This window comes from Jaculus jaculus, chromosome 8, assembly GCF_020740685.1.
Source record: "Jaculus jaculus isolate mJacJac1 chromosome 8, mJacJac1.mat.Y.cur, whole genome shotgun sequence".
Classification (NCBI taxonomy): domain Eukaryota; kingdom Metazoa; phylum Chordata; class Mammalia; order Rodentia; family Dipodidae; genus Jaculus; species Jaculus jaculus.
In genome coordinates, this window is record NC_059109.1 from 141,781,067 (window position 1) to 141,796,164 (window position 15,098).

At 46.1% G+C, this 15,098-nt stretch overlaps 2 protein-coding genes across 5 annotated transcripts in view; one reads left to right on the forward strand and one right to left on the reverse strand.

Moving 5' to 3' along the window:
• Oprl1 (opioid related nociceptin receptor 1) overlaps positions 1 to 10,162 on the forward strand; it is a 28,351-nt gene extending 18,189 nt beyond the window's left edge. For 3 of the 4 annotated variants that reach the window (XM_045157523.1, XM_045157522.1, XM_004669531.2), the window contains 2 exons: positions 7,525 to 7,880; positions 7,959 to 10,162. In XM_045157523.1, the coding sequence (XP_045013458.1) occupies positions 7,535 to 7,880; positions 7,959 to 8,482 (870 nt within the window). In that variant the 5' untranslated portion in view covers positions 7,525 to 7,534 and the 3' untranslated portion in view covers positions 8,483 to 10,162. The remainder of the gene's footprint in view (positions 1 to 7,524; positions 7,881 to 7,958) is intronic. The other variant, XM_045157524.1, reaches the window with a different exon arrangement.
• A 3,686-nt stretch (positions 10,163 to 13,848) lies between these two features.
• Npbwr2 (neuropeptides B and W receptor 2) lies at positions 13,849 to 14,858 on the reverse strand. The gene is given in 4 exon segments (XM_004673226.1): positions 13,849 to 14,025; positions 14,028 to 14,355; positions 14,357 to 14,720; positions 14,723 to 14,858. Coding segments are annotated over 4 exon segments (1,005 nt in total).
• Between the last annotated feature and the right edge of the window lie 240 nt (positions 14,859 to 15,098).

Genomic DNA, 15,098 nt, shown 5'->3' on the forward strand with positions numbered 1-15,098 from the left:
GCTTTCTTTAGCAGCCATCTCATGGTCCCAGAATCTCCACTGGGTCTTCACTGCAATCCACAGTTCATTCTCATGGCCCCATCAGATCTCCATGCAGGCAACCCTGCTTCATACTGCCCATGGCCATTTCCAAAACAGAAGACCTCAATGACCCTCTCTGTCCTGCATTTCTTATACTATACAATACTACTTCTTGAGCACTCAGTCTCCTTCAAAAGAGTCTATATTCTTCTGTCAGCCCAATGCAGGTCAGTTGGCCCAATCTCACTGGTTGGAATCTCTCATACAATTGCAGCTGAAAGGGCAGAAGTTTTGACCCAAAGATTTCTTTTCTGTTACATATCCCTCTGCTCATACCAGTCCATTTCTATGCAATGCAACCCTGCACAAATTCTCAGAACACAGGCATAACAACAAGCCTCTCACACAAACTGCTTCTAGTCCAGTCCAAGCAAAGCTCTTTCTCACCCTCATAAGCCAAACCTTATAGTCCATCATTCTTACTGCATTCAGGTCTTTCAACTCGGACCAGAATAGTCCATCAAGCTATACTTACAGTACTGCAAGGCATCTCTTAGACCAAGGTTTCCAATCCTTCCACATTCCTCTTGAAAATCAGCTCCAAAAGGCAAAAGCCATACAGTCAGTGGTCTAGCAGCAATGGCATTCTCAGTACCAACACCTGGTCTTAGCCCTGCTTACTTTGTACTGGCTCTAAGACTTTGAGAGTACTACATAAAACCTTTGAGCCTGAGCTTTCTCTTCTACAGAGTGGATATTTAACATTTTTATGAATCTCAGATGAGATAAAATCTATATGAAAAGCTTGGCTCAGATATTCTTATTCTCATTATTATTTGTGGAAATTAAGGCCCAGCTATGTCTGGTGGGTCACACCTATAATCCCAGCACTGGGGAGGCTGATACATATGGATTGCCATGAGTTCATGGCAAGCCTGGTCTGTAATATAGTAAGTTCTGGATAGCCTGGGAGACAGGGATAGCCCTGTCTCAAAAAACAAGCAAGGGCTGGAGAGATGGCTTAGTAGCTAATGTACTTACCTGCAAAGCCTAAAGACTCAGGTTTGATTCCCCAATACCCACCTAAAGCCAGACGCACAAAGCAGTGCATGCATCTGAAGTTCATTTGTAGCTTCTAGAGGCCCTGGTGTGTCTATTCTCTCCCTTTCCCCCACCCCCACATCTGTCCTCTCTGCTTGCAAATAAATAAATAAATAAATATTAAAAAATAACAGAGAGCGCGCGCGCAAGAGAGAGAGAGAGAGAAAAGAAATTAAATTCTTTGTACTTAGACTCTCCTAAAAGACAAAACTAAATCTCAAATTCCCTGATAGCAACTGTAAAGGCTGCTCTCTGGTTGCCAAGTTGACAGGATTTAGAATCACCATGGAAACAAATTTCTGCTCTGTGAGAGATTTTCTAGATTAGAATACTTGAAGTGTGGGGACCCACCCTAACTATAAGCAGTACCCTCCCATGGGTTGGGTTCCTGGACTGCATAAAAAAATAAAAGCTTACCAGGCATGGTGGAGCACACCTTTAATCCCAGCCCTGAGGAGGCAGAGATAAGAGGATCTCTGTGAGTTCAAGACCATCCTAAGATGATGCAATGAATTCCAGGTCAGCCTGGGCTAGAGCGAGACCCTATCAAAAAAAAAAAAAAAAAAAAAAAAAAAAAAGATAGGGCTGGAGAGAAGCTTAGCAGTTAAGGTGCTTGCCTTCAAAGCCTAAGGACCCAGGTTCAACTCCCCAGAACCCACATAAACCAGATGCACAAAGTGACACATGCACACAAAGTCACACACGTGCACAAGGTGACACACATATCTGGAGTTAAATTGCAGTGGCTAGAGGTCCTGGCATGCCAATTCTCTATCTCTATCATTAAAAAAAAAAAGAAGAAAAGAAAAAGAAAAAGCTAGTTAAGCATTCATCACTCTCTATTTCCTCATTATGGACTGAATTTGACCAGTTGTCTCAAGCTCCTGCCACAGTGTATTCCCTATTACAGTGGACTACAGTCTAGGATTGTAAGACTCTATAAACCCTTGCCTCCTAAAACTTTCTTTTTTTTGCTGTTGTTGTTTTGAGGTAGAGTCTTATTCTAGGCCAGGCTGACCTGGAATTCACTATGTAGTCTCAGGGTGCCCTTGAACTCATGGCAATCCTCCTTCCTACCTCTGCCTTCCCAGTGCTGGGATAAAAGCATATGCCACTACACCTAGCTCCTTAAACTGACTTTTGTCAGGTATTTTGTCTTAGCATCAAGAAGGTAACTGGTGCAGAAAATTGCTACTGAGGAATGAGTCAGAGATTGGAAATTTGGAAACCTTACAATGTTTAAGTAGAGCTTAATGGGCCATTCTTATGGGAGTTTGGAAAACCAGAATGACAAGAGAAATGTGGAATATAGAGGCTTGACTCATGACCTTCCAAAAGGAAAAAACTAAAATAAATCAGGAGCTGGTATACAGGCAATTCATATGACATTCTGACAAAGAAACAGGCTGCATTCTGACCATATTCTGAAAACTAGAGAAAAGTTGAAGTTAAAACTAATGGAAGCCAGGCAGGGCAGTGCACACCTTTAATCCCAACACTTGGGAGGCAAAGGTAGGAGGGTCACTGAATTCGGAGCCACACTGAGACTACATAGTGAATTCCAGGTCAACCTGGGCTAGAGAGAGACACTCCCTTGAAAAACCAAAATAAGTAAATAAATAATAAAAGTAATGGATGGCTGGAGAAATGTCTCAGCAATTGGGGTGCTTGCCTGCAAAGCCTAAGGATCCAGGTTTGATTCTCCAGATGCAAAGGTGGCAGACATGTCTGGAATTCCCTTGCAATGGCTGGAGGCCCTGGTATGTCCATTCTCTTTCTCTCTACCTGCCTTTTACTCTCTAAAATAAATAAAAAAAATATGTTTTTTTACTTTGTTTTTTTCGAGGTAGGGTTTCACTCTAGCCCAGGCTGACCTGGAATTCACTGTGTAGTCTCAGGGTGGCCTCAAACTCACAGGAATCCTCCTACCTCTGCCTCCCAAGTGCTGGGATTAAAGGCATGTGCTACCATGCCTGGCTCCATTACTTTTTAAAAAATATTTTATTTAGCTGGGAATAGTGACACACACCTTTAATCCCAGCACTTGGGAGGCAGAGGTAGGAGGATTCCTGTGAGTTTGAGGCCACCCTGAGACTACACAGTGAATTCCAGGTCAGCCTGGGCTAGAGCAAGATCCCACCTTGGAAAACAAACAAACAAACAAACAAAGTAATGGACTATTGTGTTTGGTTTTGGTGAAGGAACTTTCAAGACAGAAAAGCCTTCTGATGTTTGGCTTCTCTGCATTGCTCTTATTCAGATCTAAAATGAGAGAAAACAAAATACAGAGCTGAAAGATAGGCAAGAATGCTTTTGAAAGGGAAAATGCAAGAGTTCTGTGCTCCTGGAAGGTCAGCATATCAAGGCTGCTACAATGTGATCCATGGGCACCAGGCTTCATCCTGATCTAGTAGCAGAACTTGGTAGTATTGCCTACATAGCCTTGGTTTTAGAAGAGTGAAAGACATAAGATTGAGGAAGCCATGAAGTATTTCACTACTGTTCCAGAGAACTGCTGAAGTTAAGCAATGGGAGGCAGGTCAACATCCCTACAGAGAGGCACTGTGAGGCTCCTGTGTGAAACTGTAAAGATGAACCCTAAATTCCAATGGAGACCTCAGTATGTTTGGGATGCCAGGACTGTGAGACATCTATCAAGAAAAGCTGCAGGTTCAGGGGAGATCTGGCCTAGGAGAGGGAGAGCACAAGCTCAGGGGAGGTCTGGCCTAGGAGAGTATAGCACCAGCTCAGGGGAGGTCTGGCCTAGGAGAGGGAGAGCACCATGGCTCAGCTGTGGGGTGGAGCTACTTAAATCCTTTGGAGCTCAAGTGATTTAATCATGAGTCCCAGATACCAGACATGGAGCTTTAGGAATTGGTGTTTGCCCTTCTGAGTTTCGATCTTGCTCTGGTCTGATCATTCTCTGCTATGCACCCATTCTTCCCTTTTGGATTGGCATGCTTACTTTATGCTGATGCATTTTGGAAGTATGTAAGTCATTGTTATAGGAGTTCACATTTAAGAGTCTGCCTGAATCTCAAGACACTTTGTGCTTACATTTTAAAAATTTTTTTGAAGTAGAGTCTCTAGCACAGGCTGACCTGGAATTCACAGTGTATTCTTAGAGTGGCCTTGAACTCTCTTACCTCTGTCTCCCAAGGGCTGAGATTAAAGGCATGCGCCACCATGCCTGGCTCTATGCTTACATTTTTTAAACAATGTTAAAACTGTTAAAGACTGTGGAGACTTTTGAAATTAGACTAAGTGCATTTTGCATTATGAGATGGTCATTAATGTATGGAGACAAGGGATCGACGTTTATGGCTTAAAAGTATATTTTTTAATTTTAATTTTTTATTATTGACAACTTCCATAATTATAGACAATAAATCATGATAATTTCCTCCTCCCTCACTTTCCCCTTCACAACTCCACTCTCCATCATATCCCCTCCCCCTCTCAATCAGTCTCTCTTGTATTTTGATGTAGCCAGGCGTGGTGGCGCATGCCTTAATCCCAGTACTTGGGAGGCAGAGGATCACCATGAGTTCAAGGCCACCCAGAGACTACATAGTGAATTCCAGGTTAGCCTGGGTTAGAGTGAGGCCCTACCTCAATCCCCTCTCCCAAATGTATTTTTAAGGCCTGGAGAGTTGGCTCAGCAGTTAAAGGTTCTTGCTTGCAAAACCTACCAGTCCAGTTTGCTTCTCCATTTCCCACATAAAGACAGAAGCACAAAGTGGTACATGTGTCCATCTGGAGTTCGTTAGCAGCTACAAAAAAGCCCTGGTGTGTCTATTCTCTCTCTGTCTCTCTCTTTCTTTTTTTTTCAAGGCAGGATCTTACTCTAGCCCAGGTTGACCTGGAATTCACTATGCAGACCTGGAATTCACTATGTAGACCCAGGGTGGCCTTGAACTCACGGCTATACTGCAACCTCTGCCTCCCGAGTGCTGGGATTAAAGGCATGCACCACCATGCCCAGTTTTCTCTCTCTGTTTTTATTTTCCCTCCCTCACACTCTTGTGAGCAAATAAATAAATAATTTTCTTGAAAGTGTTTGTTTGAGGGTTGGAGAGATTGCTTAGTGGTTAAGGTGCTTGCCTGCAAAGCCAAAGGACCCAGGTTTGATTCCCCAGTACCCATTTAAAGCCAGATGAGCAAAATGGCTCATGTGCCTGGAGTTTGTTTGAGGTGATTGGTGGCTCTGGTACACCCATTCTCTCTCTGTCTGTCTCTCTGTCTCTCTGTCTCTCTCTAATAAATACAATAATAGCCGGGCATGGTGGCGCATGTCTTTAATCCCAGCACTCGGGAGGCAGAGGTAGGAAGATTGCCATGAGTTCAAGGCCACCCTGAGACTCCATAGTGAATTCCAGGTTAGCCTGGACCAGAGTAAGACCCTACCTCAAAAACAAAAACAAAAAACAGAATAAAATAATAAAAATTAAAAAAACTGTTTGCCTGGGCTAGAGTAAGACACTACCTTGAAAAGCCAAAAAAAGCATATACTTGAATGTCAAGATGACAAGGAGTGGACTTGTAATGGCTAATCTTCTGTGGTTGTCAATTTGACATGGTTTAGATCACCATGGAAACAAATCTCTGGTCATGTGGTGAGAGATTTTCTAGATTAGATTACTTGAAGTGGAGGACCCACTCTAACTGTAGGTGGCATCATCCCATGGGTTGGGACTCTATAAAAAGGAGAAAGCCTTCTCTCTATCTGCCTCTTTATCTCTCAAATCAATAAATAATATTTTTAAAAAAGGTCTGGAGAGATAACTTAGCAGTTAAGGCATTTGCCTGCAAAGCAAAGGACCTAGGTTTGATTTGCCAGGACCCATGTAAGTCATATACACAAGGTGGTGCATGTGTCTAGAGTTCTGTTGCAGGGGCTGAAGGCCTTGGTGTGCCCATTCTCTCTTTCTCTATCTGCCTCTTTCATATACATATAATATATATATTTTTAAAAGGATAAAGCTGGGCTGGAGAGATGGCTTAGTGGTTAAGGCATTTGCCTATGAAGCCTAAGGACCCAGGTCTGATTCCCTAGTACCCACATAAATGCAAATACACAAGGTGGCACATGCATCTGGAATTTGTTTGCAGTAGCTAGAGACCCTCGTGCTACCATTTTTTTCTCTCAAACAAACAAATAAATAAGTAACTAACTAAATAAATATTTAAAAAAGAAGAAATATGGGCTGGAGAGATGGCTTAGTGGTTAAATGCTTGCCTGTGAAGCCTAAGGACCCCGGTTCAAGGCTCGATTCTCCAGGACCCATGTTAGCCAGATGCACAAGGGGGTGTATGCATCTGGAGTTCGTTTGCAGTGGCTGGAGGCCCTGGTGTGCCCATTCTCTCTCTCTCTCTACCTCTTTCTCTCTCTGTTTGTGGCTCTCAAATAAATAAATAAATAAATAAATAAATAAATAAATAAATAAATAAAAAAAAATTAAAAAAAAGAAGAAATCTAACTGAACATTTAGTATTCATTACTCTCTGCTTCATTGTGGGCTGAATGTGACCACCTGCCTTAAGTTCCTGTTTCCATGCCTTCCCTATAATACTAGAATATAACCTGGAACTGGAAGCTGAAATAAACCCTTCTTAAAATGATTTTTGTCAGTATTTTGGTTGAGAAGGTAACTGATACAGCAACTAAATTGACATGGAATATTAGCATTTTTAGTGTTGCCATCACACCATCATTACCACCATCATTAATCACTGTCAATCACTATTACCAATATCATAACTCTTCCCTACCACTATCATAAGCAATAACTCATTCCACAAATACTTATCAATCCCTTACAATGTTCCTAGCACTATTTCAGGAGCTTGGATACAATCAGGCCCTATAGCATCCATCCTGTTCATGGCGTCATTTCCTGTTTCCCTTACTAGACAACTGTGTGTATTTAGAAGGCCTTTGATAAGCTTTTATAGATAGAGCTCTTCAAAACATCTGATAGCTACAGGGCCTCAAGCTGAGTCTGAGAAGACTCTGAAGGGAAACTCAGGAGAGGAGACAAGTTATTTCTCTTTTCATTCTTCCCTTTTTGTTCATGTGCAAATCAAAATTGTGATTTGGCCCCAACTTTTCCAGAGAAGTTTTGTCTTTAAGTCTTGGAATCCTTTTGTGGATGTCAAAGCTTGCTTGAGGAGCTTGTTAAAGTTTTTTTTTTTCCCCAGGCTCTGTTCCCAAACTTGACACATTGGGCCTTGGGTGAGGTCCAGGATCTGCCATTTAACATACGTCCTTGGTGACTCTGGTATTAGAAACTTATAGCTGGTGCCCCTCATGGTAACCAACAAGATGAATCCCTTGTGCCAAAACTAGCAGGTTAAGCTAGAATGGTTGAATGGAGCTTTCTTTCTTCCTGTCCTCTGTAGGCACACCAAGATGAAGACAGCTACCAACATTTACATCTTTAACCTGGCCTTGGCTGACACTCTGGTCTTACTGACACTACCCTTCCAGGGCACAGACATCCTGCTGGGCTTCTGGCCATTTGGGAATGCCTTGTGCAAGACAGTCATTGCTATTGACTATTACAACATGTTCACCAGCATCTTCACGTTGACTGCTATGAGTGTGGACCGCTATGTGGCCATCTGCCACCCTATCCGTGCCCTTGATGTCCGGACATCCAGCAAAGCACAGGCTGTCAATGTGGCCATTTGGGCTTTGGCCTCTGTTGTTGGTGTTCCTGTTGCCATCATGGGCTCAGCACAGGTGGAGGATGAAGGTGAGTAGGTGATCCTTCCTTTCCAACTAGGTTCCCATGGCTCTTGGTGGCCCCTCTGATACCATTTCTCTTTTGCAGAGATTGAGTGTTTGGTGGAGATCCCTGCCCCCCTGGACTATTGGGGCCCTGTATTTGCCATCTGCATCTTCCTCTTTTCTTTCATCATCCCTGTGTTGATCATCTCCATCTGCTATAGCCTCATGATCAGGCGGCTCCGTGGTGTTCGTCTGCTCTCAGGCTCCCGAGAGAAGGACCGAAACCTGAGGCGCATCACAAGGCTGGTACTGGTAGTGGTGGTTGTGTTTGTGGGCTGCTGGACACCTGTTCAGGTCTTTGTGCTGGTCCAAGGGCTGGGTGTCCAGCCAGGCAGTGAGACTGCAGTGGCTATCCTGCGCTTCTGCACAGCCCTGGGTTATGTCAACAGCTGTCTCAACCCCATTCTCTATGCTTTTCTGGATGAGAACTTCAAGGCCTGCTTCCGAAAGTTCTGCTGTGCATCGGCCCTGCACCGGGAGATGCAGGTGTCTGACCGTGTGCGCAGTATTGCTAAGGATGTGGGCCTTGCCTGCAAGACCTCTGAGACAGTACCACGGCCGGCATGACTAGGCGTGGACCTACCTATGGTGCCTGTCAGCCCACAGAGCCCATCCACACCCAACACAGAACTCACACAGGTCACTGCTCTCTAGGATAACCCTGAGCATCACTAACCTTGGATGGCTTTCCCTTTGGCCCAGGATACTTGATCCTAGAGGAGGACCTTATAACACCATGGGATAGGTCAAAGCATTGGAGTGGCTTCTGTAACCTCTGTCAGACTAAGATTTCCTCTTGTGGTAGGACCAAAGAAGATACAAGGTTACTGCCTGGAAGCATCTATGGCATGGCTGACATGCCTGATTGGTCACCTATGTACTCCATGTTTCATCTGACTCTGCCTTAGCCTCTCCCTTCTGGGAGAGCTGAACCTGGATCTGAGTGGCCTCAACCTGAAGTTTCACATGCCTGCCACATGCTGTGTGCTGTTGCTGTGTTTGTGCTGGTCCAAGCACAGCCTTATGATGTTCCCCAAGGGCTGCTGGACATGCTTGGTATAGTGAGCAACACTTTTCTGGAGTGGGACTGGCCCTAAGCTCAGAGCTGCCTTGGAGCATCTGCCTGTTCTTACATCAGTGGTGCAACCAGGTTACTAGAGGAGAGATAATCATTGGGCAATCCATCCTTTGATGGAGGCCTTCAGTGCATTCTGAAATGGCTGCATTCTGAAGGTTCTATCTATCTTGCATTGTTCAGACTGTGGAGAGGACTTGCCCTAGTCCTGTGACTGCCTACTCTGCCTGACTGGCTCCCTTCAAATCTGGGCCACCTTTCCTTCAGGAGGCCAAAAGGGGATGTTCCCTTTGCCTCTAAAAGTACCATCGACTCTTATGCCATAGATCACTTGGTGATCCTTGCTTCTGGGTGTGTGTGGGGTGCCCAGGAAGGAGCTGCTACGTGGCTTCTGTAGGCTGTTTACAAAGGGGAAGCCTTGTGTGCTGATCTTGACTACCTGGTCAGGGCAGGGCAAGAGAATATGCTCTGTCCATAGCCTCCCATGGCTCTGCTGCACGGAGAATCATTTGGTTGTCATTAGAGGTCAGCAGCGGTGCCACTGGGAGCATACCTGGTGGCCTGAGGAGGGTAGCAATTAGGATGTGTTCTAATCTGCACCCATAGTGACACCTGCTTTATTTATAGGTTTCAGGACATATCTGAGTTAGCCCTGAGCTAGCTGCTGAATTGGAGATTGGCTTCACATGAAGAGTGATGTGAGGCCTGAGGCCTTATAGAACTTGTTTGAGCCAAGCTGCAAGGACCATCAGGACATCAAGGACATTGGAAGAGCCTCTGAACCATAACACCCTGTTGTGGTGGCTCAGAGAATCAGAACCTTTGCAAATACTGTACTTCTCATTAGCTACCAAAATATTCACAACCTTGGAGAAACTACTCTTTCACTGAGACTTTGATAGGATGACTTCAGGCAATGTAGAGCCTGGACTAGCTACTGCTTCAGGGAACTCTGGCCTTTGTAGTGATCCTGGGGAGGCCAGGTCTTTCTGTAATGCCTGGGTGGAAACCACGCAGCTGCAGTGTTTTCTTGTCAAGGCTGGAAACCTTATGAATGTGTATACCTTCATGTATTTATGCATGCAACAAGTGTCATTTCCATGCATGTAGCCAGCCCTGAACCTTCCTCTGGGCTAATGCAGGAGGTCCATAATAAACAGTTATCCACTGACTGATGTGCTCTGTAGAACAGGTGTTTCTGGTACATATAGGTACTGGCATTTGGATGTAGTAACTTTCCCGGGATTGGCACATGTTAGGAGGAGCTGTAGGCCCAGGCTGATGAATTCTCTTACCTATCCTACCCTTAGTGGAGGGTCTGTATGAAGGTTTTGACTTGGTGAGAAGGAAACTAGTTTACAGTGTTGCAGAAGCTGCTGCCTTCCCTTCTCCCAGACAATAAGTGGCCCCTCCTCACCCCTTGGGTCAACAAGTGGATGCCCCTCCTCTAGCCTGCAGGCCTCTCTTCACCTCATTTAAAGACTCAAATCGCTTGAGCAGATGTGAGGGGAGTTTTGGTGATGCTCCCCTCTGGTGGCTGAGCAACCCTATGCCATAGAGACTCTCCTCCTGGTTCATGTGGGTCCAAATTGGCTCAAATTGGCCCTCAATCAGATGATCCTGTCAGAAGAGTTTGGAGGAGTGTGAACCAAAAGCCTTGCTTCCAAGGTTGGTGTGTCAATGTTTGATTTTGTATGTTTTTTAAATTGTATTTTTATTTTATTTATTTATTTGAGAGATGGATAGAGGGAGAGAGAATGGGTGTGTCAGGGCTTCCAGCCACTGCAAACAAACTCCAGATGCATGCACCATCTTGTGCATCTGGCTTATGTGGGTCTTGGGCAATCAAACTGAGGTCCTTTGGCCTTGCACGCAAGTGCCTTAATCATTATGCCATCTCTCCAGCCCCATGGTTTTGTATGTTTTAATGATAGACACTCAGCTCTGGCTGCTATTACAGGTGCTTTGAATGGAAGCTTGTAAAACAACAGACATTGATTTTTCACACGTCTGGAGGCTGCAGTCCAGGCAGAAGGTATGGTGGGCTGGGTTCTGTAGGCTGTTTTCTTACTTCACCCTTACTTGATGGAAAGAGAGTACTGGGCTGCACATGTTCTCTCAGTAAGAGCACGAATCCTGGGGGCTGGAGAGATGGCTCAGCAGTTGCTTGCAAAGCCTGATGACCTAGGTTTTATTCTCAAGTACCCACATAAAGCTAAATGCACAAAGTGGCACATGCATCTAGAGTTTGTTTGCAGTGGCAAGAGGCCCTGGTATGCCCATTCATATTTTCTCTTTCCTTGCAAATAAAATATTTTATTTATTTATTTATTTGAGAGATGAGAGAGGGGGAGGAGTACACCAGGCCCTCTAGCCACTGCAAAAGAACTCCAGACACATGCGCTATCCTGTGTATCTGGCTTATGTGGCTACTAGGGAATTGAACCTGGGTGCTTAGGCTTTGCAGGTAAGTGCCTTAGCTACTAAGCCATCTCTCCAACCCCCCCCCCCCACATTTTTGGTTTTTTGAAGTAGGATCTCACTCTAGCCCAGGCTGACCTGGAATTCACTATGGAGTCTCAGGCTGGCCTCAAACTCACAATGGTCCTCCTACCTTTGCCTTGTGAGTGTTGGGATTAAAGGTGTGCACTACCATCCTCATGACCTGCTTGCCTCTCAAACTTACTTACCTCCCAATGCCATCACACTGTGGGATAGGACTTCAGCATGTAAATTCTGGGGTACATATAAATAGTAAACAACAATTCATCACTGGGAAAATTTGCCCCCTTCCCAAGGCACTTACATGCCTTGGCTCCCTGAAGATGGTGTGGCACTGGTGGAGAGACTCATGTGTGGGATTCTGGGCTGCTCACCCTCTGCTGTGTGGGTTATATGTCACAGGCCAACACCACCACCATTGTCTGCCAGGAAGCTGACTAGAAGGAGAAGAGCATTGGAGGTGAGCATTGCTCCCAGTCTCTCAAGGACCATAGGCTTCCTCCATTCCCTCCTCATTCTGCCCATCCCCATCCCCAACTCTACTTTCATTCACTGTTGGGCTTTGTAAAATCTGGTTTCTCTGAGCCTCAGTTTTCTTCTTTGTGCAAAGGGAACTGTAGAATCTCCTTCATGGGGTTCTGGGACAGGCAGGGGTATAGGGTGGGAGTCAGGGCCAAGAAGGGCTGCAAGAAAGCTTGAGTTCACTGACTGCTTTGTATTCTTTCTACGGGGGGGGGGTTGCTGTGGCCCACTGTAGGGCAATGAAGTCCCTGAGGGCCTGCAGTGGCAATGACAGTGAGATCTGGGAACCAAGAGGACAGAAGCCAGAGTGTGGGATCTTGGCATCATGAACTCCCTCCCCAGAATTAGGCGTGTGGTAGGAGGCAGGGCTAGCTCAAGCAGGACCCTGGCAAGGAGCACCCCTCACTTTGTCCCTGGTCTTACTGGCCCTGCCTCTGTCTTGGTGCTTCATGGTATGCTAGGGAACCACAGGGGAGGGAAACTAATCCCCTTGGTGGGCTATGGATGGGGACAATGGTCTAAAGTCTTCAGAGGAAACTCAGTTGGCATCTGCCCTTCTGTGGAGATGTCCTCCTGGGGCCAGAGGGCAAGCCAGAGCCAGTTGGGAGGCCAACCATAAGAGTGCCTGGCTCTCCCTAAGCCTTGTCTACTCAACAGTGTGTTTCTCTGTTGTACTTCATACTCACTCAAACTCTGCTGGGCTTGTTCCTCCTTCCCACATTCATCACACTGTACACGAGGTTTGATCACCTCTGTGGCTTAGGTCACAGCTCTGGGAACTGAAATAGTGCCTCAGCTGCATCTGTCTTAAAGGGGCTCTTGTCCTGAAGGGGTTCTCATGCCCAGGAGCAGCATGAGATGATGAGGCTTTGCTGAAGTGTGACTTTAGTAAGGAAATAGGCAGGGGCATCTTGTCCTTCCTGATAGAGCTGTGGGTATAGGTGGTAGTTTAAAAAGTACCCTCAGCCCTCAATATAGGCTTTACTTAGTGATTTCTCTTTAAAGGGATGAGATTGGCTTCTGAGCCTAGATCACACAAGGTGTCCAGAGTTGGCTCTCTCAGATCCCTCAGCACCCTGTTGTGAGGACATTCCAGCAGCTTGTAGGGCATCTGTATTCTGCCAACTGCCTTCTTGGAAAGGGTCTTCTTGGAAAGGACACTCAGCCCTTGTCTAGCATCCCAAGGTCTCAGGCCTCACCAGTGTTCTGCCTGAAATTCCATGACAGGCTGAGCCAGAGCCACTAAATAAGCCAATCCTCAGGTTTGGATTCTTAGCAATAAAATATTTATTTTATAACTTCTAAATTTTTTGTTACATAGCAATAGGCAATGATTGGCCAGGAAAGACACTAGAATGACATTTAAATCATTCATGGATGACTGGAGGCATGGACAGAATTGTATGACTCAGGGGAGGGCCCAGGTGCCTTGGCAAACTGGAATACATGGTAGATGTGGGGGGCCAACATATGCCATGAGGTACCTTGTTGGTATTAAAGCCACAAGTCACAGCAACATTTGGCCTTACTATTGATATGCCTATGCTTTTGACACCTTCAAGTTCTGCCTGCCCAGGATGCAGAAGAGATTGTCTAAGGGGTGTCTATTTGTCTATCCTTTGTGGGTCACCATGCTCAGGGTCTTTGTTGTCAGGAACTGATATCTTGCTGCTGTTCTCCCAGGGATGTCCAGGTGGCAGAGCTATGGAAAGGGGGTTTTTGTGGTTGTCTTTTCAGGGTTTGTATCTATCTGTGTAGAGAACATAGGTAAGAGACAGGATGTGCCCTGGCCAGGACAGTTGCTGTTTTGGGAGGGGAGGAGTGATGGGGACATTCAAGCCTTCTGACGCAACACTGTGGTGTGGAAATTCTTGTGGAAATTGTTGTCTAGGAAGGCATACAGCAAGAGGTTGAGGCATGAGTTGGCATAGCAGAGGCTGGTGATGGCATAGGAGATACTGATGACCAGGGATGTCTGGGGCATGTCTGTGGTCAGGGCCACTATAGAGGCATAGAAGCTAGGTGGAAGAGCATCCAGCAGAGGAGGCACACAGTCAACACCACAAGGGCCAGGACAGTCACTTTCCACTTTGCCTTTCCCAGAGCCTTGACACCAGACTGGAGCCTCACGGCATGCAGCCTGCACAGCAGGTCCATATATAGCACACAAATGGTGCACACAGGCACCACAGAGCCCAGCACTAATATGTAGATATGGCTGGCTTGGAACCAGACCAGCTCAGGTCTCAGGAAGCTCAGCCCACAACTGGGTGCCTGCAGCTCATTGCTGTAGATGTGAGCAAAGGAGAAGAAGGGCAGAACCAGGATGGTGACACTCAGCTAGACACAAACTGGTGACCTTTGTCCCCCTCTGGGTGCACCTGGGCAGGTGGCGGGATTGCACAGTGGCCAGCACTACCAGGTAATGGTCCACACTCATTATAGCCAGTAAATAGATGCTGGAGAAAATGTTATTGTGGTCAGTGTCCAGTACCAGCTTTCAGGATGGCTCCCTGAAGGGCCAGCACTGTAGCATGTGCTCAGTAATACTGGCTGGCAGCACCAGCATGAAGAGCCCATTAACAACGGTCAAGTTTAGGACAAACACATTGGTCACTGTCTTCATCTTGGGAACTCTCAGGATCACGCAGATGACAGTCATGTTGCCAATCAGCCCTACAGCACAGATCATGGAGTACACAGTTAGAAGAGCATATGGAGCACAGGCAGTTGCTCAGGAAAGGTAGTGTGGGCTGGATGCCATTGGGACAGTTTAGCACCCATGTCAGTGGGGAAGGCGTAGCGTCCATTGTTGGAGGACTCTGGGCACCCAGCAACCTGCATTGTGGAGGGCCTCCTGGAACTGGATTCTGGGAAAGAAAGTCAAAGCATTGGAATCTGGCTGCAGGAACAGTGACCACTGCTAGTTCTCTAGAGTCACTCTATCCACCCTGGCTTTGGATGCCAGCCTTCTGGATGTAGGCATTTTGGCAGAACAGCACCATTTCCCAAGCTTGCACCTGTGAGAGCAGCCACACACTCTCTTGTGTGGTCAATGGATTGGCCCACAGTAGCCCCTGCCCA